The sequence below is a fragment of the Cucumis sativus genome, chromosome 7 (genome assembly GCF_000004075.3).
Source record: "Cucumis sativus cultivar 9930 chromosome 7, Cucumber_9930_V3, whole genome shotgun sequence".
NCBI classification, from domain to species: Eukaryota; Viridiplantae; Streptophyta; class Magnoliopsida; order Cucurbitales; family Cucurbitaceae; genus Cucumis; species Cucumis sativus.
This window is the reverse complement of record NC_026661.2, coordinates 19,467,737-19,494,610: the sequence shown is the minus strand read 5'-3', so window position 1 is coordinate 19,494,610 and position 26,874 is coordinate 19,467,737. Positions and strand designations below refer to the sequence as shown.

Here is a 26,874-nt window from a genome sequence, read left to right as displayed (position 1 = left end):
AACAGTCATGATCATGAATCAGACACCTCCTAGAACATCAAGAACATAAAGTTGACAATCAACCAACCATTAAGCCTACCCATCACACCCTATGATGGAAGCAGCAAGAAAAGTTTAGTACAATAAAAGAAGATTTTTGCAGGCAACTAAAACAATAAGAAACTCCCCCTTTGATTGATACAAAATTTCTTTTATGGGGAAACACATACAAAACAAATAACCAGCAGTCCCAGCACCAAAGACACATAGCCACCGGAAACAAACTCCCTCTTTCACCTATTTCCTAAACACTACTTTGTATTTCCTTCTTTTTATTTTTATTTTTGTTGGAGGAAACATACTCCTAAAACTATGAATCAATTAAAACTAAATTAAATCATTTGATGTGATTGTCTATTTTAATAATGGAGGTGTAAGGAAAAGATCATTTAAGCAAATCAAAACCACGTTGGTTAGCAAGTTTAAAGTGTTTTTTAATTCCATTGTGTCTAAACGATATATTTAACCTAGCCATTTAATAGACCCTTGAGTCTAATTTATTGTATCTAATCGGATTTTGAATTGTGAATTTGATGACTACTAAAAAATAAACAAGTATTACATACAAAATTAAAATTGAAGGGCTTAGGTACACTTGAAAAACTTTCCATCTAACGGGAGATTACTTTAGGTTATTTTCGGTTTGTTCTTTTATTATAAATTATTTAAAGGGATTTTCAAAAATAATAAAAGAAAATCATAATAATAAAACGGACGTTATTGTAGCAAATTTAGAAGTGAATAGAATTTTGATATATTTAATTAGTTATTTTTTACTGATAATTAAAAAAACGTAAGAAAAATTGAAAATTTGAAAAAATAATGTAAAAAATGCTACGGAAATGGACTTAGTTAAAAAAAAAAAACTAAAAATGAAATGATTATATTGTAGTTTTTTTTCTTATCATTCGTTTGATTATTCAAAGTTGGTTTGCTTTGCTTTGCTTTGTAGCTTCTTAATTATTGGAAGATAAAAAAGTTTGTTTTTATGCAGAAAGCCATCACTTTGCTTTCTTTGAAGTGTTCATAAGACCAAGACTTTTGTTTTTATCCCTTCGTATACACTAACAATCTCTTCTTCTCAGCCTTCATTTTTCATCCATGGCGGATTCAGTTCTGTTCAATGTTGCTGCAAGTGTTATTACTAAACTGGGATCTTCCGCACTTCGAGAACTTGGGTCTCTGTGGGGAGTCAACGATGAGCTCGACAAACTCCAAAACACTCTTTCGGCCATTAAAGCCGTCCTTCTCGATGCAGAGGAGCAACAGTCCAAGAGCCACACAGTCAAGGATTGGATTGCAAAGATCAAAGATGTTTTCTATGACATTGATGACTTGATTGACGAGTTCTCTTATGAAACCTTGAGAAGACAAGTTCTTACCAAGGATAGAACAATCACCAAACAAGTACGTATCTTCTTCTCCAAATCTAATCAGATTGCTTTTGGTTTCAAAATGGGTCAAACAATTAAAAAAGTTAGGGAGAAGCTAGATGCTATTGCGGCTATTAAAGCTCAACTTCACCTCTCTGTGTGTGCGAGGGAGGTACGAGATAATGAGCCAAGGAAGGTACGAGAGACGTCCTCATTCATACCCGAGGGGGAAATCATTGGTAGGGATGAGGATAGGAAATCTGTTATGGATTTTCTATTGAATACCAGCAACATCACAAAGGATAACGTTGAAGTTGTTTCCATTGTTGGAATGGGAGGATTAGGAAAGACAGCACTCGCTCAAACTGTCTATAATGATGAAAAAATAAACAATCGTTTTAAGTGGAAAATATGGGTGTGTATTTCTCAAGAATTTGATATCAAAGTAATTGTTGAAAAGATTTTAGAGTCTATTACGAAAACAAAACAAGAATCCCTTCAGTTGGATATATTACAAAGTATGCTTCAAGAGAAAATTTATGGAAAAAAATACTTGTTGGTCATGGATGATGTGTGGAATGTAGACCACGAGAAATGGATTGGTCTGAAAAGATTTCTGATGGGTGGTGCCAGCGGAAGTAAGATTTTGGTGACAACCCGTAATCTACAAACTGCCCAGGCTTCTGACACGGTTTGGTTCCATCACTTAAAAGAACTTGACAAGGATAACTCTTGGGCGTTGTTTAGGAAAATGGCATTCTTAAACAAAGAAGAAGAGCTTGAGAATTCAAATTTGGTTAGAATCGGTAAAGAGATTGTAGCAAAGTTGAAAGGTTATCCCCTTTCAATAAGAGTTGTTGGACGTCTGTTATATTTCAAAAACACAGAAATGGATTGGTCATCATTTAAGGACAACGAACTTGACTCAATTTTGCAAGAAGATGATCAAATTCAACCAATACTGAAGATAAGTTTTAACCACCTTCCACCTAAATTGAAGCAATGTTTTACGTACTGTGCTTTGTTTCCCAAGGATTATGAGTTTAAAAAGAATGGATTGGTAAAACAATGGATGGCACAAGGTTTCATTCAAGCACATAATAAAAAGGCAATTGAAGATGTGGGTGACGATTATTTTCAAGAGTTAGTGGGGAGGTCATTCTTTCAAGACATAAGAAAAAACAAATGGGGAGACTTAAAGTACTGTAAGATGCATGATTTGTTACATGATCTTGCGTGTTCGATAGGAGAAAATGAATGTGTGGTTGTAAGTGATGATGTCGGGTCCATTGACAAAAGGACTCGACATGCCTCATTTCTCTTGAGCAAGAGGCTAACAAGGGAAGTTGTATCAAAATCATCCATTGAGGTAACGAGTTTGAGAACATTGGATATTGATAGTCGTGCTTCTTTCCGTTCTTTCAAGAAAACTTGTCACATGAACCTTTTTCAATTACGAACATTGAATTTGGATAGATGCTGCTGTCATCCTCCTAAGTTTGTTGATAAGTTGAAACATTTGAGATATCTTAATCTTTCTGGTTTAAATGTAACTTTCCTTCCCAATTCTATTACCACATTGTATAATTTGGAAACACTTATCCTTCGTTACTGCCTTTGGCTAAGAAAATTGCCAAAAGATATTAACAATTTGATCAATCTCAGGCATCTTGATATTTATGATTGTTCCAGTTTGACTCACATGCCAAAAGGATTAGGTGGGATGACTAGCCTTCAGACAATGAGTATGTTTGTATTAGGAAAGAATAAAGGTGGTGATTTAAGTGCATTGAATGGACTTAAAAGCTTGAGAGGATTATTATGTATTAAAGGTTTACAATTTTGCACAACTGCTGATTTAAAAAATGTAAGCTACTTAAAAGAAATGTATGGAATTCAAAAGCTGGAATTACACTGGGATATAAAAATGGATCATGAAGATGCCTTAGATGATGGTGATAATGATGATGAGGGAGTTTTGGAGGGCTTAAAACCACATTCAAATATTCGCAAAATGATTATAAAAGGATACAGAGGAATGAAGTTATGTGATTGGTTTTCTTCTAATTTCCTGGGTGGTTTGGTTAGCATAGAGCTTTCACATTGTGAAAAATTGGAGCATCTCCCACAGTTTGATCAATTCCTATATCTCAAGCATCTTCTTCTTGGATACTTACCCAATATTGAATACATTGATAGCGGCAATTCTGTTTCTTCATCAACAACATTTTTTCCATCTCTCGAGAAGCTAAGGATTGAGAGCATGCCTAAGTTGAAAGGGTGGTGGAAGGGGGAAATTTCATTTCCAACAACAATATTACATCAACTCTCAGAATTATGTATTTTTTATTGTCCTCTGTTGGCTTCTATTCCACAACATCCATCTTTGGAATCATTGAGAATATGTGGTGTTAGTGTGCAACTTTTTCAAATGGTAATACGAATGGCTACAGACCTTTCTGAACATTCTTCTTCTTCTTCAACATTGTCTAAATTATCTTTCCTTGAGATTGGAACTATTGATCTTGAGTTCTTGCCAGTGGAGTTATTCTGCAATATGACACATCTTGAGTCTCTTATCATAGAACGCTGCAAAAGTTTACAAATGTCTTCTCCGCATCCTGTTGATGAGGATAATGATGTGGTATGGAAAAAACTCAGCAATCTCCGGACACTTCGGCTTGAGAGCATCCTCAAATTGGAGTATTTTCCCAAGAGTTTGAAATATATTACAAGTCTTGAAACTTTGAAGCTATCAAATTGTGAAAATTTAGTGAGTACGGAAGGGATTGGCGAACTCATTTCACTATCACATTTGGAAATTGATAGATGTCCTAATTTACCTATATTGTCGGAAGATGTCGGCGACCTCATTTCCCTATCACACTTGCTTATTTGGAATTGTCCCAAATTAACTTCCTTGTCAGAAGGAATCACTCGCCTCACTTCACTCTCAAGTTTGTGTCTTGAAGATTGTCCCAACTTAGTCTCCTTGCCCCAAGAATTTCTCCACCACCACAGCTCCTTACCAGGAGGACGGTTCTTGAGAATTTTGAACTGTCCCAAATTGCAGATTCAAGACAAGAAACAAAAGGAAGAAGAAGAAGAAGACCAGGAGGATTGGAATGAACTCATCCATGTATTGACCGGATGTAGGTAATGCACATTTATTTCCCTGTCATAATTACTTTCTTTATAGAAAAATGGAAACTATTTACAACTTATAGTAAAATTTTCTAAATTTGTTACAACCTAGATAGTGATAAAGATAGTCTGCCTATCAGCATTTGATAGAAGACTTTCAGTGTTTATGCGTTATAGAAACTGATGGAACTCTATCATTGATGTTATATCTCATTAATAGAGATTGATAGAAGTCTATCAATATTTATTAATATTTTTTTATTGCTATTTTTATAAATAGTTTGACATTTTTTCTAGACGTGAAAATTTCTCTTTATTTTAAACAATCATTTCCATGATCTGTGAACTATTGATGACATTACAGGCACAAATTACGTTACTGGTTTTAAAAGCTGCAAAAAGCCTAACTTCAATATTACCTCAACTCCAAAGAATAAAGGTAGATGCACACATATACCTCTTTGCTTTCTCTCTTAATTCACACAACGTAACAATAATTTCCACTTTTTTCTATTGTTAGAATATTACAAGCATTTTTAAACAGTTGTTTGTAGTGACTTCTATTTACATTTTGGTTTTAGAGATAATAATTGAAAAGAAGAAGAGAGAAGGCTGCGTGGAAGCACTTTCTCAAGTGATTTTGCAGCGAAGTACTTCCTTTCCCTTTTCTTTTTACCAATTCGAGGTGGGGATTTAAACTACACATACCTCCTGTCCTCACTTCAGTACATACAAATGTTAGTTGAGTTAGTATACAGTCTTTTTGTCAATCTGTTACTTAAAAAGTGCAAAGATTTGCTTTTCATAATTAGCTTATAGTTATGGTTGTCAACTCGATCTGTAGGTTTGTTTTCATCGGGAAATATTCAGTATTGATTTCAATATGATTGCATCAACAGAAGTCAAATCCAAAGAACAGACAATCACAAAATGGTGGGTAATGATATAATTGCTTTTCTTCTGCTCTCCATCTATTTTCCATAGACTAACAACCTGCCAATTTAATTGGGATGCAATTCTTTTGGCTTAGGTGTTTATTTGTACATTTCAAGTCAAATCTCTAACAGTGAAATTGAAGGATTATTGAGTTCAGTTTCTTTGAATCTTACAGCTGTGCTCTATATATATATAAGGAGAAAGTCAGTTCATTTGTTCCAAAACAGAGGCATAGGTGGAGGAAGGAACTAAAAGCAAAAGAAAATGAGTGTGATGATAGTAACTGGGTGCCATCTTGAATGGACTATTCTTTCTTCATTTCCTTTCAAGTAATATTGTTTTTTTTTCTTTTTAAATGTAATATATTGGTCAATTGATAGGTATATGTAGTGCACTATCTATTAACATTGATAGTGGAGTTTTTGACTACGTTCATTTGGTTTTTTACTCCTTAATTTGGAAGGAAGTTTTTTGACGTTTGCCTTTTAACATCTTTTAGTTTTTAAGTCTATAAGAATAAACTTATTTGGTCATTCAGTTTTCCAAAGGTATCTTTTTAGTATTTGAGTTTTTAAAATAGAACTTTTTAAAATGTGATAATAGAAAAGTGAATATAGATCGATCAGAAATGATTGTAGGTGTGAGTTCTATTGTTATTAAAATCCAACATTTCCTAATGGTACTTTGTTTTCTTTAAGGTCTCTTGACCTCAATTAACCCAATTTAATTATTTAAATCTACACAAAATATATTCTTAACTTTATAATCTAAAGCCTAGAATCAACAAAATTTCTTACAAAATTTGGTTTGGTTAAAGTCGGCTGGTTCTTTATTTTCCTTCAATAGTTTTTATGATTGGTTTGGTTCGACCTTGAAAGTTGAATCAAATGGAAGTGATTAAAGGCCTAGTTATTGAGTCACTTTTCAGTCATAAAAAGTTTCTAACAAAATTTGGTTTATGGTCACCCTCTCTATAGTCTTGTAGATACAACTCAATTATTGAGTTGAGAGTCAGGAAAAATGGCTGGTAATACTAATAATACTATTCTTTAAAATGAGGCCTTTGTGTGGCCAATATCATACAAAAAGAAAAATACAACTTTTCTAAATTTGGATTTACTTCATGTCCTTTTGTTTCTGTGAGTTTCTTTGGGATGTTTTCTCCTTTAATCTTCTAAGTTTGAGTTTTAAAATTTATTCATCTTCACATTTAGAACTATAGGCTAATTGGTTCACAATGGAACTTCAAACAAATAATCTTTAGTAATATTTTTCGATTGCGAGCATTGCACTTACAGTTGAAAGGTGAAATCGAATATGTAGAGTACTCTTTATAGTTTATTGGTAAATTGAAACATTTGAGATATTTGAGAATTATGAGTTCATCAATTAGTAACATAGATCTTCCAGATTGCATTATGAAGTTGTGCAATTTAGAAACATTTATCTTTCAAGGCTCGGGATTAAAAATTATGTCTAGTAATATAGGAAACTTGATCAATCTTAAGCATTTGGATCTCTCTCTTAAATATAAATTAGAATTCCTTCAAGATTCTATTACCGAGTTGTGTAAGTTGGAAGCACTTAAACTTATTTTTTGTCCATTAAAAGGATTGCCGAAAGATATAAAAAATTGCAACAATCTTAGGCAACTTGTTCTCTCTCACAATTATAATATAAAATCTTTCCGATTCTATTACTGAGTTGTGTAAGTTGGAAGAACTTATCCTTGATTATTGTGGTAAGTTAAGAAAATTGCCAGAAAATACTAAAAGGTTGATCAAACTTAAGCATCTTAGTTTGGAAGGATGTTCGAGTCTCGTTCATATGCCAAAAGGGTTAGGTGAGCTGATTAACCTTCAAACAATGTATAGATTTGTGTTGGGAAAGAATAAGGGTGGTGAGTTAAAGGAGTTGGATGGACTTACCAAATTAATAGGAACATTAAGCATGGAACATTTGGAATTTTGTACCGGTAGTGTTGATCAACAAATGAAGGGTAAGTTCTTGCAACTAAAGTCTGGTCTTCACAAGTTGGAATTACATTGGGAGAAACATACAATTGGTGATGATAAGTTGGAGGATGTGATCTACGAAAGTGTTTTAGATTGCTTACAACCACATTTAAATCTTCGAAAGATACTTATTGATGGATATGGTGGAGTGAATTTATGTAATTGGGTATCCTCTAAGTTCCTTGATTGTCTTGTCACTATATGTCTTTATCATTGTGAAAGATTACGACACCTCCCCAAATTCGATCAATTTCCTAATCTCAAGCATCTTGACCTAGTAGAATTACCCAACATCGAGTACATTATTGTGAACAATGATGATTCTGTTTCTTCATCAACAATTTTTCCATCGTTGAAGAAATTAAAGTTTTCAAACATGCCTAAGTTGGTCTTGAGAAATAGGACAGGCTATGAAGAGGTGGTCTAAATCTTTCGGATGATTTTTACACATAGAACACCAATTTGGGTTGAGATTCTAGCAAGGAAGCCTTTTTTGGAGCTTATGGCAGTGTTAATACATTCATAGAAATAAGACAGGAGCTTATGTTCCCTTCCCAGTGGCTCACCGAAACCCTAAACCCTCAATGGTCAGGTGGTTTAAACGGGATCATTGAAATTTCATATGTCACCCACCACTCCTCGTATGTAAGTAAGCTCCAATCGAGCAAATTAAGCACTAAATATAAGAAATTTCTGCATATGCTTTTCTATACATTCTAGCTATGTAAGTAAGCTCCAATCGAGCAAATTAAGCACTAAATATAAGAAATTTCTGCATATGCTTTTCTATACATTCTAGCTTCTACTATAACTTTCCTTCGTTATCTTGGGTAAGCGGGTTAAACTAGCTACACTCTCTACAAGAAACTAAAGAGAGGAGCTTTATTAGCAATGCTAAACATCTTGTTCTTGTTTTAAATGAGAAAAATTAATCCTAAGAACAAAATGTACAGTATAAACAGTTAATGCAATGCGGGGCTTTTGATGCTATTGAAATTTGAGTAACACTTTGGTACAATCGAAATTACGTCTATCTCCAAGTCCACGCATCCCTTGCAAGTTTCAATCACAAAGCAAAAAGTGTATTTTCTATATATAAAAAAAGAAAGTTTGGCACGTAACAACTTGTGTAAATCCTATAGTGCACCATGACCAAAATAATTTTCAACAAAATTACCCTAAAGTGAAGAAAGAGAAAAAGAGAGCAAGAAAAATGGCATGTCATTGTCCCTATCCATTATCTTATGAAAACAAAGCTACTTTATCCCCGCCACTTGCTAAAGTTAAGTTTGGATAGTGAATAGCTACAAATCCAAATTTATATGTATATGACATGTGGTATTGTTTCTGCTTCACCTGGTCATTTTCCCATTACAGTAGATCCACTATTATATCTTCACACTTACAAGATATATTCCCATCACTATAATTACTAAGATGCTCCAAGTTGGTTAATCAAGCATTTCAAATCTTCTACAAAGTACTAACTTTCATCTTTTATGATGATCAGATCACTTGTTTACAGTCTTCCTAAAAATGTTATACTATAATGGAGCTCTTCTCTTGTACTTTGAAAGCTACGATTTGTTTGTCTCCGTGTTCATGTCTGGTAATATTTTGCTATTTATAAAAATATGACTAAAAGATGATGCACTGTTAAACCGTGAGTTCCTTTTGCATGCCTTTATTAATATTTTGTTCGTTGTTTTTATTTATTTACATTCAAAAACTATTTTGTTCTTTTTAAGTCCATTTTCATTGAAGTCTTTTGTTTTTCCTTTAGATTGACGATTGATCACTCAACCATGGATGAGGATAAGAATAAATGAGTCCATGCAACATTATTATTTGAGTGCATAGACCAAAACGATTGTACCCAAAAACAATGTATTCAAGAAAAGATTTTTCCTTTTTGTGTCTCCTTTTGCCTTACTTTGTAACAATACTATTACCCTACAAATATTAGCCAAACTTCATGTCCTGCATCACTCCACTTCATAACCTCTCTGTTGTGCCATCCTCCAAATTTGCAAAAACTGATCATTTTTCATCCATGGCGGATTCTATTTTGTTCAACGTTGCTGCAAATGTTATAACCAAATTGGGCTCTTCCGCGCTTCGAGAGCTTGGATCATTGTGGGGAGTTAATGATGAGCTTGGAAAACTACAAAACATTCTTTCAGCCATCAAAGCTGTGCTTCTCGATGCAGAGGAGCAACAATCAGTGAGCCACGCAGTCAAAGATTGGATTTCAAAGCTTAGAGATGTTTTCTACGACGTTGATGACTTGATTGATGAGTTCTCTTATGAAACCTTGAGAAGACAAGTTCTTACCAAAGATAGAACAATTACCAAACAAGTATGTATCTTCTTCTCCAAATCTAATCAGGTTTCATTTGGTCACAAAATGAGTCAAAAAATTAAACAAGTTAGGGAGAAACTAGATGCTATCGCTAATGATAAAACTCAACTCCACCTTTCTGTCCGTATGAGGGAGACACGAGATGATGAGTTGAGAAAGATGCGAGAGACTTGCTCTTTTATTCCTAAGGGAGAAGTGATTGGTAGGGATGATGACAAGAAAGCTATTATAGATTTTCTATTGGATACCAACACCATGGAGGATAATGTTGAAGTGGTTTCCATAGTTGGCATGGGAGGATTAGGAAAGACTGCAGTTGCTCAATCTGTTTATAATGATGAGAAGATAAATGAACATTTTAAGTTGAAATTATGGGTGTGCATCTCTCAAGAGTTTGATATCAAAGTAATTGTTGAAAAGATTATAGAGTTTATTGCGAAAAAGAAACCCGATTCTCTTCAATTGGATATACTACAAAGTATGCTTCAAGAAAAAATTGATGGAAAGAAATACTTGTTGGTCATGGATGATGTGTGGAATGAAAGCCATGAAACATGGGTTAGTCTAAAGAGATTTTTAATGGGTGGTGCCAAGGGAAGTCGGATTTTGATCACAACACGTAATCTGCAAGTGGCACAGGCTTCTGATACAGTTCAGTTTCATCACTTAAAAGAACTTGACAATGAGAGCTCTTGGGCGTTGTTTAGAAAAATGGCATTTTTGAATGAAGAAGAAGAGATTGAGAATTCAAATAAGGTTAGAATCGGTAAAGAGATTATAGCAAAGTTGAAAGGTTCTCCTCTTACAATAAGAATAGTTGGACGTTTGTTATATTTCAAAAACACAGAAATGGATTGGTTGTCATTCAAGGACAACGATCTTGGCACAATTTTGCAACAAGAAAATCAAATTCAACCAATATTGAAGATAAGTTTCAACCACCTTCCATCTAATTTGAAGCACTGTTTTACATATTGTGCATTGTTTCCGAAAGACTATGAGTTTCAAAAGGATGGATTGGTAAAGCAATGGATGGCACAAGGTTTCATTCAATCACATAGTAATAAAGAAATTGAAGATGTTGGTGATGATTATTTTAAAGAGTTGTTGGGCAGGTCATTCTTTCACAATGTAAAAGTAAATAAATGGGGAGACGTCAAGGAGTGCAAGATGCATGATTTGATACATGATCTTGCATGTTGGATAGTAGAAAATGAATGTGTGGATGCAAGTGATAAAACTAAGTCAATTGATAAAAGGACTCGACATGTGTCATTTCCCTCCAATTATTCAAGGAAAAGTTGGGAACTTGAAGCAAAATCATTGACTGAGGTAAAGAATTTGAGAACTTTGCATGGTCCTCCATTTCTTCTATCTGAAAATCATTTGCGATTACGGTCATTGAATTTGGGGTACAGCAAATTTCAGAAAATTCCCAAGTTCATTAGTCAGTTAAGACATTTAAGATATCTTGACATTTCTGATCATGATATGAAATTTCTCCCAAAGTTTATTACGAAATTGTATAATCTGGAAACACTTATCCTTCGTCACTGCAGTGATCTAAGAGAATTGCCAACCGATATTAACAATTTGATAAATCTTAAGCATCTTGATGTACATGGTTGCTACCGTTTGACTCACATGCCAAAAGGACTGGGTGGGTTGACTAGCCTTCAAACGATGAATTTGTTTGTATTAGGGAAGGATAAGGGTTGTGATTTAAGTGAGTTGAATGAACTTGCTAGGTTAAGAGGATCCTTGCTTATTAAAGGATTAGAACTTTGTACCACTACTGATTTGAAAAATGCTAAATATATGGAAGAGAAATTTGGAATTCAGAAGCTGAAACTACGTTGGAATAGGGATCTGTACGACGCTGAAACTGACTATGCATCAGAAAACGATGATGAGAGAGTTCTAGACTGCTTAAAACCACATTCAAATGTCCACAAAATGCAGATAAGAGGATATAGAGGAGTAAAGTTGTGTAATTGGCTATCTTTTGATTATTTAGGCGGTTTGGTCAACATAGAGCTTCAAAGTTGTGAAAAGTTGCAGCATCTCCCTCAATTTGATCAATTTCCTTTTCTCAAGCATCTTCTTCTTGAAAACTTACCCAGTATTGAGTACATTGATAATAACAATTCTCTTTCTTCATCAACTTTCTTTCCATCCCTTGAGAAGCTAACCATCATGACAATGCCTAACTTGAAAGGATGGTGGAAGGGGGAAACCCCCCCGGAATCTGCTCGTTACAGTGCCTTGTTTCCAACAATATTACATCACCTTTCTCGATTAGATATTTCTAATTGTCCTCAGTTGGCTTCTATTCCACAGCATCCACCTTTGCGATCATTAGCATTGAATGATGTTAGTGTGCAACTTTTTGATATGGTAATAAAAATGGCTACAACCCCTGCTGCTGATTCTTCTTCAGCTTTGTCTAAATTATCTATTCTTCACATTCAGAATATTGATCTTGAGTTTCTGCCAGAGGAGTTGTTTGGTAGTACGACAGATCTTGAGATTTTTACCGTAGTAAATTGCAAAAATTTGCAAATGTCTTCTTCCCATCTTGTTGATGAGGATAACGATGGCGTACTAGGGAAAAAACTTGGAAATCTCCACTCGCTTGGTATTTTTGACATGCCACAATTGGAGTATTTGTGGAAGGAGTTGAAATATATGACAACTCTTGAACGTTTGGATCTATATAATTGTCCTAATATAGTGAGTCTTGAAGGGATTAGCCACCTCACTTCTCTGTCAAGCTTGAGAATTTGTAATTGTAGCAATTTAACTTCGTTGCCAGAAGGGATCAGCCATCTCACTTCACTATCATATTTGACGATTGTTTGTTGTCCCAATTTAACTTCATTGCCAGCAGGGATTGGTCACCTCACTTCACTATCAACTTTGCTAATTAAGTATTGTGTCAATTTAACTTCGTTGCCAGAAGGAGTCAGCCATCTCACTTCATTATCAAGTTTCACTATTGAGGAATGTCCCTGTTTAACTTCATTGCCAGAAGGGGTCAGTCACCTCACTTCACTGTCAACTTTGATAATTAGGCGTTGTGTCAATTTAACTTCGTTACCCGAAGGGATCGGCCATCTCACTTCACTGTCAATTTTCACTATTGAGGAATGTCTCAATTTAACTTCGTTGCCAGAAGGACTTTTACACCTGTCCTCCTTGCGAGGATCATTGACAGTTTCAAAATGCCCCAAGTTATCGAAGACGTGGAAGAAGCTAAACAAGTAGAGGAGGTGAAAGGAGATATTGAACATTTACAAGAAGGTATGCACAACCCTACCATTTCCCTCATTCGTCATTTTTCACATTTACTAGGAAAAAACAAACAATCATTTCCATGTTATCAAACTCTCAACTTTTTAAGTATTATCCAAATTTAGTTATCTACTCTCTTTCTATGGTGCAAGACTGATAGTTAATATCCAAAGCTGAAAGAAAATTTACCGACTGCCTGAAACGGTGTATCATCTCAACATGCTGATGGAGAAAGAGGGAAAAGCTCCATTCATTAATTAGAGGTATGCATTAATTAATCTTCTTATTTCCACATTTTCCCTGTCTTTAAACATTTGAAACCAAGATTCCCATAAAATTAAAATTTTTATTTGTTAGTGATGCAATGACTTCACAATAATATATGGTTTGATGGCGACAACAGAGTGAGAGAGAAGAATGCTTGAAAGTACATTGGAAGAAAATTCAAAAAGTCTGAGAATAAACCAATCACATAACAGAAATTAATTATTGATAAAATTGTTTTCTACTGCTTTTTTATGTAGACATATAAAGAACTAAGTACCAATCTGGGATGTAACTAATCAACCTATATGTTGATTGTACAAATCTAAAATTGAATATTTTTTATGATTCGGCTTGGATCGAAATCTAAAATTGAATCAAATCTCCGACTTTAAATTGGTTATTCGGATCATGATCCTGATATTTCTTTTTTATTCTAATCTGGCGCTTGTATTTCGGATGAGGCGCTAATCGGACTTAGCTACCTCAACGGCAACAATTTTGTTATTGGTGGCACAAACCACCTGACCTTGCAGGGAATGACTTATAATCTTGAAAGGACTCCAGAAGGCTCCAATTAAGAGGATCATTGCGTATTCGAGGATTACAATTTTGCACAACCACTGATATAGAAAATGTGAAATATTTTGAAGAAAAGTCTGAAATTCGAAAATTGGAATTACTTTGGGACACATATAAGAAGAAGCCGAAAATTGATGATGCCTCATATGCTGAAGATGAGAGGATTTTGGAGTGCTTAAAACCACATTCAAATGTTCGCAAAATGAGTATAAGAGGATATAGAGGCATGAAGTTATGTGATTGGGTATCATCTGATTCTTTCCTGGGTGGTCTGGTTAGCATAAAGCTTTGTCATTGTGAAAAATTGGAGCATCTCCCTCAATTTGATCAATTTCCATATCTCAAGAATCTTTATCTCAAGGACTTATCCAACATCGAATACATTGATGATAGCAGTCCTGTTTCTTCATCAACAACTTTTTTTCCATCCCTTGAGAAACTAAGGATTAAGAAGATGCCTAAGTTGAAAGGGTGGAGAAGGGGGGAAATAGCTTCGAATTACTCTGCTCAATACACTGCCTCTCTTGCAACAGCATTACATCAGCTTTCTGAATTATGGATTTTGGATTGTCCTCAGCTGGCTTTTATTCCACAGCATCCACTTTTGCGATCATTGAGAATAAGGGGTGTTGGTTTGCAAGTTTTTGACAGGGTAGTTAGAATGGCTACAAACCTTGCTGCGGATTCTTCTTCTTCTTCAACACTGTCTAAATTATCTAGTCTTGAGATTGACAATATTGATATTAAGTTCCTGCCAGAGGTGTTAAACTGCAATATGAAAGATCTTGAGTCTCTTACCATACGAAATTGCAAACATTTACTAATGTCTTCTTCCCATCTAGTGTATGAGGAAGATGGTAGGCTATTGTACTGGAAAGAACTTAGCAGTCTCCGCCGTCTTTCTTTTTGGGACATACCCAAATTGGAGTATTTGCCAAAGGGTTTGGAATATATGACAGCTATTAAAACTTTGCGTCTAATAAATTGTGAAATTTATTGAGTATTGAAGGGATCGGCCAACTCAGTTCACTATCAGATCTGCGTATTCTTAGGTGTCCCAAATTACGTTTGTTGCCAGAAGAGATCGGCCACCTCATTTCCCTATCAAGCTTGACTATTATGTATTGTCCCAATATAATATTTTGCTATTTTTGGTTACATACAATATAATATAATTGTCATTTTTCCTTCTTAATTAACCATCAATTATTAATTTTTACCAATACTTTTTTAGGATTTTGATGAACCAAAAGGAAGGAGAAAGAGAGATTACCTAACCCCAATAGTGTTGTGTAATAATCTGTTCTCTCTCTCCTTTGATGCAAAACATTAATATATATACATGAACATAATATCATATTTCCAACTCAACTACCGGTGTGAATGAATAATCGACTCTATACTTTATTGAAATCCTAATGTATCTTTTATTACTCTTTTTCCAATCACTTTGTTGAGACCATATATATGAATGCTCTAACTTTTTGAAAAAAATAATTTACCTTTAAAAAAGAAAAGACAACGAAATTAAAGAAAAGCACCTCAAAAGTGGTAGAAAGTGCATAGACCAAGACTTCTAATGTTTTTTAGAAAAAGTCCCAGCAATAATACACATGCATTATTATTTAATATGGTGTGTGGCTTTCTTTTATGGGAGGAGCACAGGAACTTGAAACTAGGTCCTTTCATGAAATCCTGAACCTTTATGACCTCTCTATTGTAAAGAACTCCCCTGTATTTGATGTCAATATAAGTTCTGTGGGATCTCATCTTACAAAAATCTTCAAATGAAGATTTTGCTTGACGAGATTTAAACAAGTGGAAGATTCTAATTTTTGGATGGAATCTCCTAGTGGCCATCCTAAACCTAATATAGATTTCTCCCAAGTGGAAGTTTTTCTTTTACACACACTCTTCCACGAGAGATTTGTCTAAAGAAGAAACCATATGTCTCCGGAAATTTCAATTTTTATTCCTTTCTTGAAGGGGTGAATAATCAAGTTGTTTTTGTGTAAAAGAAGTTGCTCTTACTTGTACTTGACCATCTTCAGGAAAAGTTGTGCCGAAAAAAGATGTAGCTGGAATCATTCAAAGGTTTAATATTCAAGTAAATAATTTAACTCGAGTGAGTAAAATTTGACCAACTTTTATCTGATATGTGTGTGTGCGCGCCTGCATGCATGCGTATATAATTTCTGTGAATTAAATTACTTCGTTCTGATTTATTTTTCTTGTTGTCTTGTGGGAGAGGGGTTCAGTTTTTTCCTCAGGACAGGGTTTGTGAGTTTGTCAAATTAACTCATGTGCAACTTTTAGAAGAGACTGAAATGGCAATTGGTGACCCTCAACTTCCTATCCTACATCGTGCACCTGTTGATAAAAGCCATGGCATAAAAGTATTGAAAGAGTAAGTTTAGAATAACTATGTACATATTTTGGGTCTTGTCTCACGTTGGTTCCTTATCCAACGATAAAGAAAAAGAAAAAGAAAAAGAAAACCTGGACCAATCATTTTAGTATTTGATACAATGGAATTAGTTTCACATGTGGGAATGGGGAAAGCATCGAATTAATTCCCATCGAATTAATTCCCATCGAATTAGTTTCACATTTTAGTATTCGATTGTATTTCTCACTATATAAAGTGTTTTGGTATTGTGAGAAAAAATCATCTAGAGAAAAAAATTTGAAGGAATGGCACTAGAGGGAATTCTTTCGGGTGTTGGAGTGGAGATCTTGAAGAAGCTTAGCTCTCATGCTTTAGAATGCCTTGGAATGGTATGTGGTCTTAATGATGATCTTAACAAACTAAGGAGCAATGTTTCGTCCATTCAATCTGTACTTCGTGATGCAGAGCAACGTCAAATCAAAGGCAATGATCATTCTTTAACCGATTGGCTCGAAAAGTTGGGAGACGTTTTTTACGATGTTGAGGACGTTCTTGATGAAATCTCTACTGAGGCTCTCCGTCGAGAAGTGATGACAAGAGGAAAAAATGCAAAGCAGGTTAGAATCTTCTTCTCCAATTCTAACCAACTTGCATTTAACTATAGGATGGCATGTCAAGTCAAGAAAATTAATGAGAGGCTTGATGTTATTTCCCAAGAAAAAGATAAGTTTCAGCTCAATGGAATTGCTTATCTTGGGATACAAAATGTTTTATCTTATCCAATTGGGATGGAAAGGGATACTCACTCATCTTTAAGTGGGGATCAGAAAATAATTGGAAGGGATGATGAAATGAACAACCTTAAAAAAAATTTACTAGCAGAGGATGACAAGGTGAAAGCTAACGTTTCATTCATCGCTATTGTTGGAATGGGTGGAATTGGCAAGACAACTTTGGCCAAATCTCTCTACAATGACAAACAAGTCTCTGATGGTTTTAGTTCAAGAATTTGGATTTGGGTTTCTAATCAATTTGACACAAAAACAATATTGAAAAAGATAATTGAATCAGCAACCGAAAAGAAACCAAAGGTAGAAGAAATGGAACCTTTAAAGACAAAGCTTGAAGAAGTGATTGGAGGAAAGAAGTATTTGTTAGTTATGGATGATGTATGGAATGAAAATGAAAATGAATGGGAGAATTTGAAAAACCTGTTAATGCTTGGTGCAAGAGGGAGTAAGGTTTTGATCACAAAGCGTGACAGTAAAGCAGTTCCAGGAGTCGAAACAATTCCTCTAAAAGACTTAACTGAAGATTTTTCTTGGTTGTTGTTTAAAGAAGTGGCATTTAAAGAAAGTGACTTAGAGTCAATAAATCAAAACTTGATAAAAATGGGAAAAGAAATTTCAAAAAGATGTGGAGGTATTCCTCTTGTAATAAGACACATAGGACGTTTATTATATGGAAAAACTTCCGCAGAAGATTGGGAGTTCATCAAAGAAAATGAACTTTTAAATGTCACTCGTGAAAAAAATAATAATGATGGTCATGTGATATCAACATTAAAATTGAGCTATAACCATTTGTCACCAAATTTGAAGCAATGTTTTTCCTATTCATCCTTGTTTCCCAAAGGATACAAAATTAGAATGAATGAATTGATTAGACAATGGATAGCTCAAGGTTTTATCGAATCATCAAATGGAGGAAAATCTGTAGAGAATATTGGGAAGGAGTACTTGGATGAATTATGTTGGAGGTTTTTCTATGAAATTTCTATTGAGGATGTTCCTTTTGAAGAAGTTGGCATGCATGATTTGATGTGTGATCTTGCAAGAGAGGTAGCTGGACAGAAATTGTACATACGTGGATATCCAGAGAGTGGATATGTTGTGAGTGAACAAACTCGTCATATTTCATTTGAATATGAACCACGATCATGGATTGATGATGTGTCCAAATTGCAACAAGCTAAAGGATTAAGAACGTTCCTTTTGTTTACGAAAAATCCTTTCTTTACGAGAAATCCAATTGAAAAAGTTCTTTTGGACAGACTGTTTTCTCACTTTCCACGTTTGCGAGTATTACAAATCCCTAATGTGTCAAAGTCAATAAAAAAGCTTAGACATCTTCGATATCTAGAACTCGGTGAAGATGCGAAATCAGTTCCAAACTCCATCACGAAATTGCAAAATTTGCAAACACTAGATCTAACCAAGTGTTATGACCTAAAGGAGTTGCCAAGGGATATTAACAATTTTGTAAACCTCAGACATCTTCTTTGTGATTCAAGATTAATGAATATGCTGCAAGGGACGATGGAGAAGTTGACTAGTCTACAAACATTAAGTTCATTTTTGTTTGATTGTAAAAGGTTTGATAAGGTAAAGGAATTCAGTGAGCGGAGTTATTTTATAGAATTTGACTTAAAAATCAAAGGTTTGGAGCAGTTGAGGTTTTCTCCATCAGACGTCAAATCAGTAAATCTTAAAAACAAAAAAGTCCCACTTTTGAGACTGAAATGGAAATTTGAGAATGGTAATGAATATGAAGGTGATGCTGATGATATAGTATTGGAAGGCTTAGAACCACATCCATATGTTAATCTCTTGCAAATTGAAGGGTATTGTGGAGTAGGATTACCCAATTGGGTGTCCACCTCAATTTTGTTAAGGGGAATTCGAATTGGTAATTGTGATAGATTACATCTGAATCAACTCTCCCATCTTCATGCTCTTGAAATTCTAAATTTAGAGGGTTTAAAATCTGTCATGAGTATATCGGAATGGATTGGCACCCTTACTTCTCTTGTATCTTTGGAAATAGAAGAATGTCCAAAATTAAAATCACTTCCAAAGGAAATGCAACAGCTCAAATCTTTGGTGCAACTTAACATAATCAAGTGCCCACAACTTGGGGAGAGATGCAAGGAGGGAGGAGAGGATTGGCCTAACATTTCCCATATTCCTGACGTTCTTATTGATTGAAGGAGAGCATTGGATATACATTTGGAGGTATTTCTTCTCACAATATAATCCCTTTTTAAGTTCACACTAATTCATATACCACACACTTTTTTTATTATTATTATTTAGATACAAATTTTGTCTTCCTTTAATTTTAATCAATTAAATAACGCTATATTTATAAATGAACAGTTGAAAATAATATTCAAAATATTAGTATATATAGCTGTATTTAAAAAAAAAAAAAAAAGTGTTGTATGGTAACTAGTTTTTTTTTTTTTTTTGTCTTTTTTTTGTTTTTAAACAAGAAACTTGATTTTAAAATTACGAAGAAAAATTGAAAATGAAAAACGAAGCTTTCAAATAAATACATTATTTTTGTTTTCAATAAACAAAAATTTAAAAACATGATTTAAAAAAAACAAAAATATAAATTTGAAATGGTTATTTAGTTGGTGTTAGAAGAGATTGGTTATCTCTCTAAGTTATCATTCCCAACTAAAGGGTTCGCTGAAGGTCTATTTTCCTCTTTTAATAAAGTGCTCTTATCTCAATCAGGAGACATGACCTGAAAGCACTGAAAATGTGTTATCTCATTTCCTTTAATTATGATTATTCTATAATTTGACGTTCTTATTTGACCATTTTGTAGGTTATGAGATACAATCAATGGTAGAATACGGTGTTTGTGTCAAATTAAAGCTTAATTGGGTGTAGATGAAGTTAATACGCATACACCAGAGTCAATGAGTGCAAAAGAGGTTAATTTAAATAACCTCTACCTTGCAGCACCACGACGGCTCATGGAACAACACTAGTAAGGTAGTAGCTGCCTTTGAATATGAAAGGAGCATAGTCTCACGACATGGTTACACTTTTATAAATAATTCGTCCACCATCTAGGTCAAGCTCTCTCCAATTTCAGTTGGCTATAACTCATCCTCACTCAACTTTCTGCATCTTTTTTTGTTGCTTCATGTTCTTTTTATCTTTTCCACATTGCTTGAAATGTCGAGAATGAGCTAAGGTACTCATTTCTAGTTTGGATTGTTAAGAATTTTCTCTAACTATTTTAAGTATTTGTGAGTTTGGAACCGAATTGTCTTTTAATTGTGGATTCAATTATGTTTTTATTGGAATATGTATCATGACATAGTACAATTGGTGATTTCTTGATTACAGCTTGTGATGATGAACCAACGACTTGTATAACTAAGTTGTGTGTTTTAATTAATTGTGAGTTTGAGAACCGAATTGTCTTTTAGTTGTGGATTCAATTGTGTTTTTACTGAAATATGTATCACGGCATCGTACGATTGATGATTTCTTGATTACAGCTTGTAAACCAACGACTTGTATTCACTACGACTTGTTGCATGAATATTTTAGTTAGGTACTGCTTGAAAACTAAATATATACTACTCAATCTAACTTGCCCTAGACGATCTTAAATGCAATTGATATGAAATTGAAAATACATGGTCTCATTGATTCAATTAGTGTTTCATAAGTTAATTAAGTCAAGTCAATTGGCTTGGCTTAGGTGAAATCAACTTTAGCATTTGGTAATCGCATGCATTGATTTTCATAAATTGAAGATTAAATTTTGGATTAACTAATCTGCATGCATGTAGTAACACTCACCGATCACCTTCACTAAACGGAATCATTGAAATTTCATATCTACAAGGAAAACCTCGACTAACCCTTTACGCTATGGCGGAAGCCGAGGTTCGTATCATCATCACTCAATGTTGGCCGGTTGTTGAAATATTTGTATTTTTCTTCCCATTATTTATGTGTTCCTATGTTTCTACCTTAGTGTGATAAAGGGTGTTAGAATAGAACAAGGGTTTTGCTTCCCTAGTTCTATGGCATACGTTTGTGAAGACATAATTGGATGATGTGAAATATAATTGTCTCAACTTTAATGCAATTCTGATGTTTTATTTCTTTTCTTTTCTCATTTGATCTTTTATTCCTCTTTTTTTCAATCACTTTAAGATATGTATGTACATGCACTACCTTTTTCTTTTTAAAATTAAAGTTGATTTGCCTTTGAAGTTGAAAAAGAGACAAACAAAAGTAAAGGCGTCTCATAAAGTGGTAGGCTTGGAGTATGATGGGTTGCTGAGTGTTACGAGCATGTTTCTCCAAGGCGTTGTTTGTTTGATCAGTGATTTTTCGATTTAGTACGGCGGATTTGTTCACTGAGTTAAAGCAAGTGTCGTAGTACAATCGCCCGTTCCATATTTGAAAGATTGCGATTGTGACACTAAGTAACCTAGGTGAGATATCCAGGTGCATCTCTTCATCCTTCTCATCTTCCAATTGTTTAGTTGTTTATTTAATTTCCACCTTCCTTTAATTCCTATTAGATATTCACATAGAGAAGAAGTCATTTGAATAGTAGCTAAATGTGTTAACACATTAAAATAAAGTCAATATTATTTTAGATGTAAGGGTTGGCTGCACTACAAGAAACTGGATATTTCTGACGCATTAAAACGTTGGCAGAACTTCAAAGTGAGTCGGCCAAAGTAATGCCAACGTCCAATCCTACGTTGGCAAGAACGTTGGACAAAAGGCGTTAGGAAAATTTCAGGCGACGCTCAAAATGAACGACGTCGGCATATACGCTTACCCCGACGTATGTAAATGACGTCGGGATAAATATATATATATATATATATATATATATATATATATATATATATATATATATATATTTGTTATTTATTTATTTAATTATTATTAGTACCTTTGATCTTTTGTGTGAGGGATTTGAGAGGTATGTTGCGTATCAACGTAGGAAGTGTTACGAGATTCGGAGTTGTTTGATATGGTAATATTGAGAATTTTCTGGCATTGTGATTTTCTGAATCGTTGAAACGAGCTTCTCTAATTTTGATTTTTGGCTTTCCATTTCCTTCGAGGGTGAGGAATTTGTGAAAATTTCTGATGTTGTTGAGGGATTCAAGCCTTTTTATCAAGAGTTTAAGCCTCTTCTGACCTTTGTTTCTTAGCTCAATTTCCCTTCTAATCTGATTCTTCAACTTTAACATCTTCACAACAATAGAAAAACTTTGAGAAAATTACACTATTGGAAAAATATAGAAGCAAAAACAAGCATACAATGTGAAGTGTGCTGAAGAAAATACCTTTTCCCCCATAACCATTTCAAATGCGGATTAATGTTTTGTCTGTGTTCTATGAATACAAAACAAATAGGGTGGACTTTCTCCAACGTCATAAGTGACACGTTGAAAAAAATTAATCAGTAAAAGTTATTCCAAAGATTCCTCGACGGGGTCAACGCGTATGTCGACCTTGGTTTGTACAACGGTCGACGTTTGTATAGTAACTTCGGGAAAACTTCAACATTTAAATATTTATTTCAACCTTCTCGATGTTTTTGTCCTCGACGTCGGGGAAAGGTTAACAATAAAATTAATATATTACGTTTCCCTGACGTGTTTTTCATGTGTGTCAGAGAAACATGGATGAAAAATTTTTTTAAATGAAAATGATGGATCAAGTCTGATGTTTTGAATTAAAACGTCGGGCTTGCTTGTCTAAATCAACCCACATTACCTACGTCGGCAATGGTTGTTTGTGTCAATGTTTGGTTTCATGACGTACTGAATTCTATACATTCTATACATAGATATCCTTATTTTTTATTAGAACCAAACAACCATATTCAAATTCAATATTTTCATTGCGCTGGTTTTCAAGTCACATCTAAATGCTCTAAAGATTTGAGAAAACTTAGATGCTCTCTTTTATCCAGTTGAGTACATAATTATTTCTAGACTTTAATCGTCCAAGAGAAATTTGGAGTTTATCTTTTTCTTTTCAAAGTTATTTTTTGTCTATCAATTATTGCTATTTGTGATTGTATTTCCAACGATGATAAAGAAGGACTCAATTGGATATAGTGTAAATAATTGACTCAAACTTTATCGATATCATGTTGTTTCTTTATATCCTTTTATTCTTGTTCTTTCGGTCACTTTGGGGTCATTATGTGTGAACAATGAATATGCACTACCTTTTTCTTTTTTTAAAGTTATTCTATCTTTGAATAAAAAAATAAGAAGCATCTCACAAACTGGTAGTACTAACATTATATTATTATTTGAGTGCATAGACCAAGATCATCTATAAAAGTTAATGGCAAAGCTTGTGTTTGGTATAAGCCATGTTAATGGAATCAAGTTTGGAGCTTCAGCCATCTTCCTACCTACATATATTTTCATACTTTAATTAATGGAAATGTATGGAAAACTGAGATGAGTATATGGCCTACAATTCTTCAAAATAAAATATGTTACTTGTGCATGGTATGTTGATATTGAAAAAGTGATACGTATATATGCGTGTATACATAATATGGTGTTGTTAGTCACCTTTTGCTTTATCCACAAGGACTTTTGTATCCCAAATTTATTTTAGCTAAATTTAAGTACTCACTTGTTTATCAACCTGATCTAAGTTGCTACCCTTCCTCCAAAATTTTGCTCCTTTTTCATCCACCATGGCTGAAGCTATTCTCTACAACGTTACTGCAGACATCATATTCAAATTGGGCTCTTCCGCACTACAGGAGCTTGGGTTGTTGTGGGGTGTCAATGATGAACTCGACAAACTCAAACACTCGCTTTCTGCCATTCAAGCTGTGCTTCTCGATGCGGAGGAGCAGCAGTCCAAGAGCCTTGCTGTCAAGGCTTGGGTTTCAAGGCTTAAGGATGCTTTGTACGAGATTGATGACCTGGTGGACGAGTCCTCCTACGAAACCTTAAGAAGGCAGGTTTTGGCCAAAGATCAGAGAAAAAGAAAACTAGTACGTATCCTCTTTTCCAAATTTAAATCTAATTGGAAAATAGATCACAAAATCAAGGATATTAGACAGAGGCTACAATCTATTAATGATGACAAAAATCAATTTAGCTTTTCTGAGCATGTGATCGAGAAAAGAGATGATGAAGAGTTGAGAAAGAGACGGGAGACTTACTCTTACATACTTGAAGAGGAAGTGATCGGTAGGAATGATGACAAGGAAGTAGTCATAGATCTTCTATTAAATTCCAACATCACAGAGGATATTGCAATTGTTTCCATTGTTGGAATGGGAGGACTGGGAAAGACTGCCCTTGCTCAGTCTATTTATACCCATCACAATATGACTAATAGTGGGTTTGAATTGAAGTTATGGGTGTGTGTTTCTGAAGAATTTGATCTAAAAGTTATTATCCAAAAGATGATAGAGTCTGCAACTGGGACGAAGCCTAAGCCGTACCTTCAAATAGATTCATTACAAAGTGAGCTTAGAAAGAAAATCGATGGAAAGAAATACTTATTCGTAATGGATGATGTGTGGAATGAGAAAAAAGAGGAATGGTTACGCCTTAAAAGATTATTGATGGGCGGTGCAAAGGGTAGTAGGATTTTGATCACAACACGGAGTGAACAAGTTGCTAAAACTTTTGACTCTACTTTCATCCATTTTTTACAAATTTTGGATGAGTACAATTCCTGGTTATTGTTTCAAAAAATTACTTGTTTGGAAGGACATCCAAGTAATCCAGAGAAGCTTGATCAAAGTTCAAGTTTGATACAAATTGGCAGGGAAATCGTTTCAAAGCTAAAAGGTGTTCCTCTCACGATAAGAACCATCGGAGGACTTTTAAAAGACAATAAATCAAAAAGAGTTTGGTTGTCTTTCAAAGATAATGAACTTCATCGAATTTTGGGGCAAGGACAAGATAATCTAAAAGAAGTGCGATTAATTCTTGAACTCAGCTATAAATACCTTCCAGCTAATTTGAAGCAATGTTTCCTATACTGTGCTTTGTTCCCGAAAGATTATGAAATTAAAACACATGAACTTATACTAATGTGGAGTGCGCAAGGTTTCATTCAACCAAATGGCAGCAAGGACAACAGCCTCATTGATATTGGCAATGATTATTTCATGGAGTTATTATCACGATCATTTTTTCAAGAGGTTACAAAAAATGAACGGGGAGACATAATAGCATGTAAGATGCATGATTTGATGCATGATCTTGCTTGTTGGATAGCAGATAATGAATGCAATGTCATCAACATAGGAACTCGTCACTTTTCATGGAAAGATCAATATTCTCATAAAGATCAACTTCTAAGATCATTATCAAAGGTGACAAATTTGAGAACATTTTTCATGCTAGATTCTGCAAATGATTTGAAATGGGAATTTACAAAAATACTTCATGATCATTTGCAATTACGAGCCTTGTATTTCAAAAATTTGAAGAATGCAATGATCGTTTTGGAGTTTACTGGTAAGTTGAAACATTTGAGATATTTGAGTATTATGGACTCATTTATTTTAAATCTTCCAGATTCCATTACAGAATTGTATAATTTAGAAACACTGATCCTTCGGAATTCCAGTTTTAAAATGTTGCCCGATAATATCGGCAATTTGATCAACCTCAAGCATTTAGATCTTTCTAATAATCGAAATTTAAAATTCCTGCCAGATTCTATTAGTGACTTGTGTAAATTGGAAGAACTCATCCTTCATGGTTGTTTGAGATTAGAAGAATTCCCAGAAGATACAAAAAAGTTGATCAACCTTAAGCATCTTAGCATATGCGGATGTTTGAGTCTCACCTATTTACCAAAAAGATTGGGTGAGCTGAGTGATCTTCAGATATTGAGATTTCAGATTAACAGAATTGATTAAGATTAAAAGGATTACAAGAGCTGAGCCATCTAATTCAACTCTAAGTTCTTGCAACTTAAGTCGGATCTTCATAATAAAGTTGGAGCTTGCTTTTTGAATCTTGCAATATTTTGATGGTGTTTTGCTTCTAAATAGAGATGAGAAACACGCAGATGCTCTGTGGAGGGACAAAGAAAAGGGATTTAATGAAGGATTGTGTAGTTTAATCAAGGCTGTGGAAAAAGACTTCCATTCTGTACACAAGTGTAAGCTCTTCTTTTGTTCAGTCGTTTTCCTTATGGTAAGGTGAACACTGCTTATAATTAAAGTTTGCGACTGCTATCATGTATTCTTGGTTTTTTTTCTTTTCTTTTTGGAATGAATTTCTATTGAGATATATAGTGTATCTCGTGTTTCGTCTTTGTATGTCGTTTCGTTTCTTGTCGAAAGAAATACATTATTATTGGATGTTTTTCAATTGTATATTTTGTTATACACCTGCTTGATTCCTATTAAATATTCAGAGACGAAGTTCACAGTGAATGTCAAATGGTTAAAGAAGGCACATGTCTAGTCAAACATACAGTAATTGGTTTTCTTCAAAAGATTTCAGTTCAGCCACATTAATTTCAAAGGGCTAACAATTATATTTGTAAAAAGGTAGAAGTGTACGTAGTTTTACCACATGCTAATTTATAATATTGGTATGCTCTCAAAAGTGTTCATCTTTGTAGACCTTTGATAAAATCTCTATCTTCCAAAGATATACTGTCTTTCTTCGACATATATAATCTC

General features: G+C 34.2%; 3 protein-coding genes and 1 long non-coding RNA gene across 4 annotated transcripts; 3 read left to right on the top strand and 1 right to left on the bottom strand.

Moving 5' to 3' along the window:
• Window positions 1-995: 995 nt before the first annotated feature.
• LOC101212849 lies at window positions 996-15,363 on the top strand. Its single transcript, XM_011661132.2, has 8 exons — window positions 996-4,564; window positions 4,921-4,995; window positions 5,138-5,241; window positions 5,401-5,489; window positions 5,668-5,788; window positions 7,206-7,925; window positions 9,474-13,172; window positions 13,316-15,363. Exons 1-7 carry the CDS (start codon window positions 1,141-1,143, stop codon window positions 13,134-13,136), a joined length of 8,196 nt encoding a protein of 2,731 aa, XP_011659434.2. The 5' UTR covers window positions 996-1,140; the 3' UTR covers window positions 13,137-13,172; window positions 13,316-15,363.
• Window positions 15,364-16,703: 1,340 nt separating this feature from the next.
• Window positions 16,704-19,385, top strand: LOC101213334 (disease resistance protein RGA2). The gene has a single exon (XM_031889245.1). It carries the CDS (start codon window positions 16,704-16,706, stop codon window positions 19,383-19,385), a length of 2,682 nt encoding a protein of 893 aa, XP_031745105.1.
• A 4,097-nt stretch (window positions 19,386-23,482) lies between these two features.
• On the bottom strand, window positions 23,483-24,523 carry LOC116405073. Its single transcript, XR_004218148.1, has 3 exons — window positions 24,382-24,523; window positions 23,841-24,164; window positions 23,483-23,610 (listed from the first exon to the last, which is right to left on the bottom strand). It is a non-coding gene; the product is annotated as an uncharacterized LOC116405073 (long non-coding RNA).
• LOC101213572 (putative disease resistance protein RGA3) lies at window positions 23,556-26,574 on the top strand. Its single transcript, XM_031888680.1, has 2 exons — window positions 23,556-23,710; window positions 23,939-26,574. Exons 1-2 carry the CDS (start codon window positions 23,695-23,697, stop codon window positions 26,098-26,100), a joined length of 2,178 nt encoding a protein of 725 aa, XP_031744540.1. The 5' UTR covers window positions 23,556-23,694; the 3' UTR covers window positions 26,101-26,574.
• Window positions 26,575-26,874: the final 300 nt, after the last annotated feature.

What these genes read in the sequence shown, in the direction of transcription:
- LOC101212849 (XM_011661132.2), top strand. Translation starts at nt 1,141, where the DNA reads ATGGCGGATTCAGTTCTGTTCAATGTTGCTGCAAGTGTTATTACTAAA. An exon ending in CATCCATGTATTGACCGGAT is followed by an intron (nt 4,565 to 4,920) that starts GTAGGTAATGCA and finishes ATGACATTACAG; the next exon opens with GCACAAATTACGTTACTGGT. An exon ending in ATAGTAACTGGGTGCCATCT is followed by an intron (nt 5,789 to 7,205) that starts TGAATGGACTAT and finishes GAGTTGTGTAAG; the next exon opens with TTGGAAGAACTTATCCTTGA.
- LOC101213334 (XM_031889245.1), top strand. Translation starts at nt 16,704, where the DNA reads ATGGCACTAGAGGGAATTCTTTCGGGTGTTGGAGTGGAGATCTTGAAG.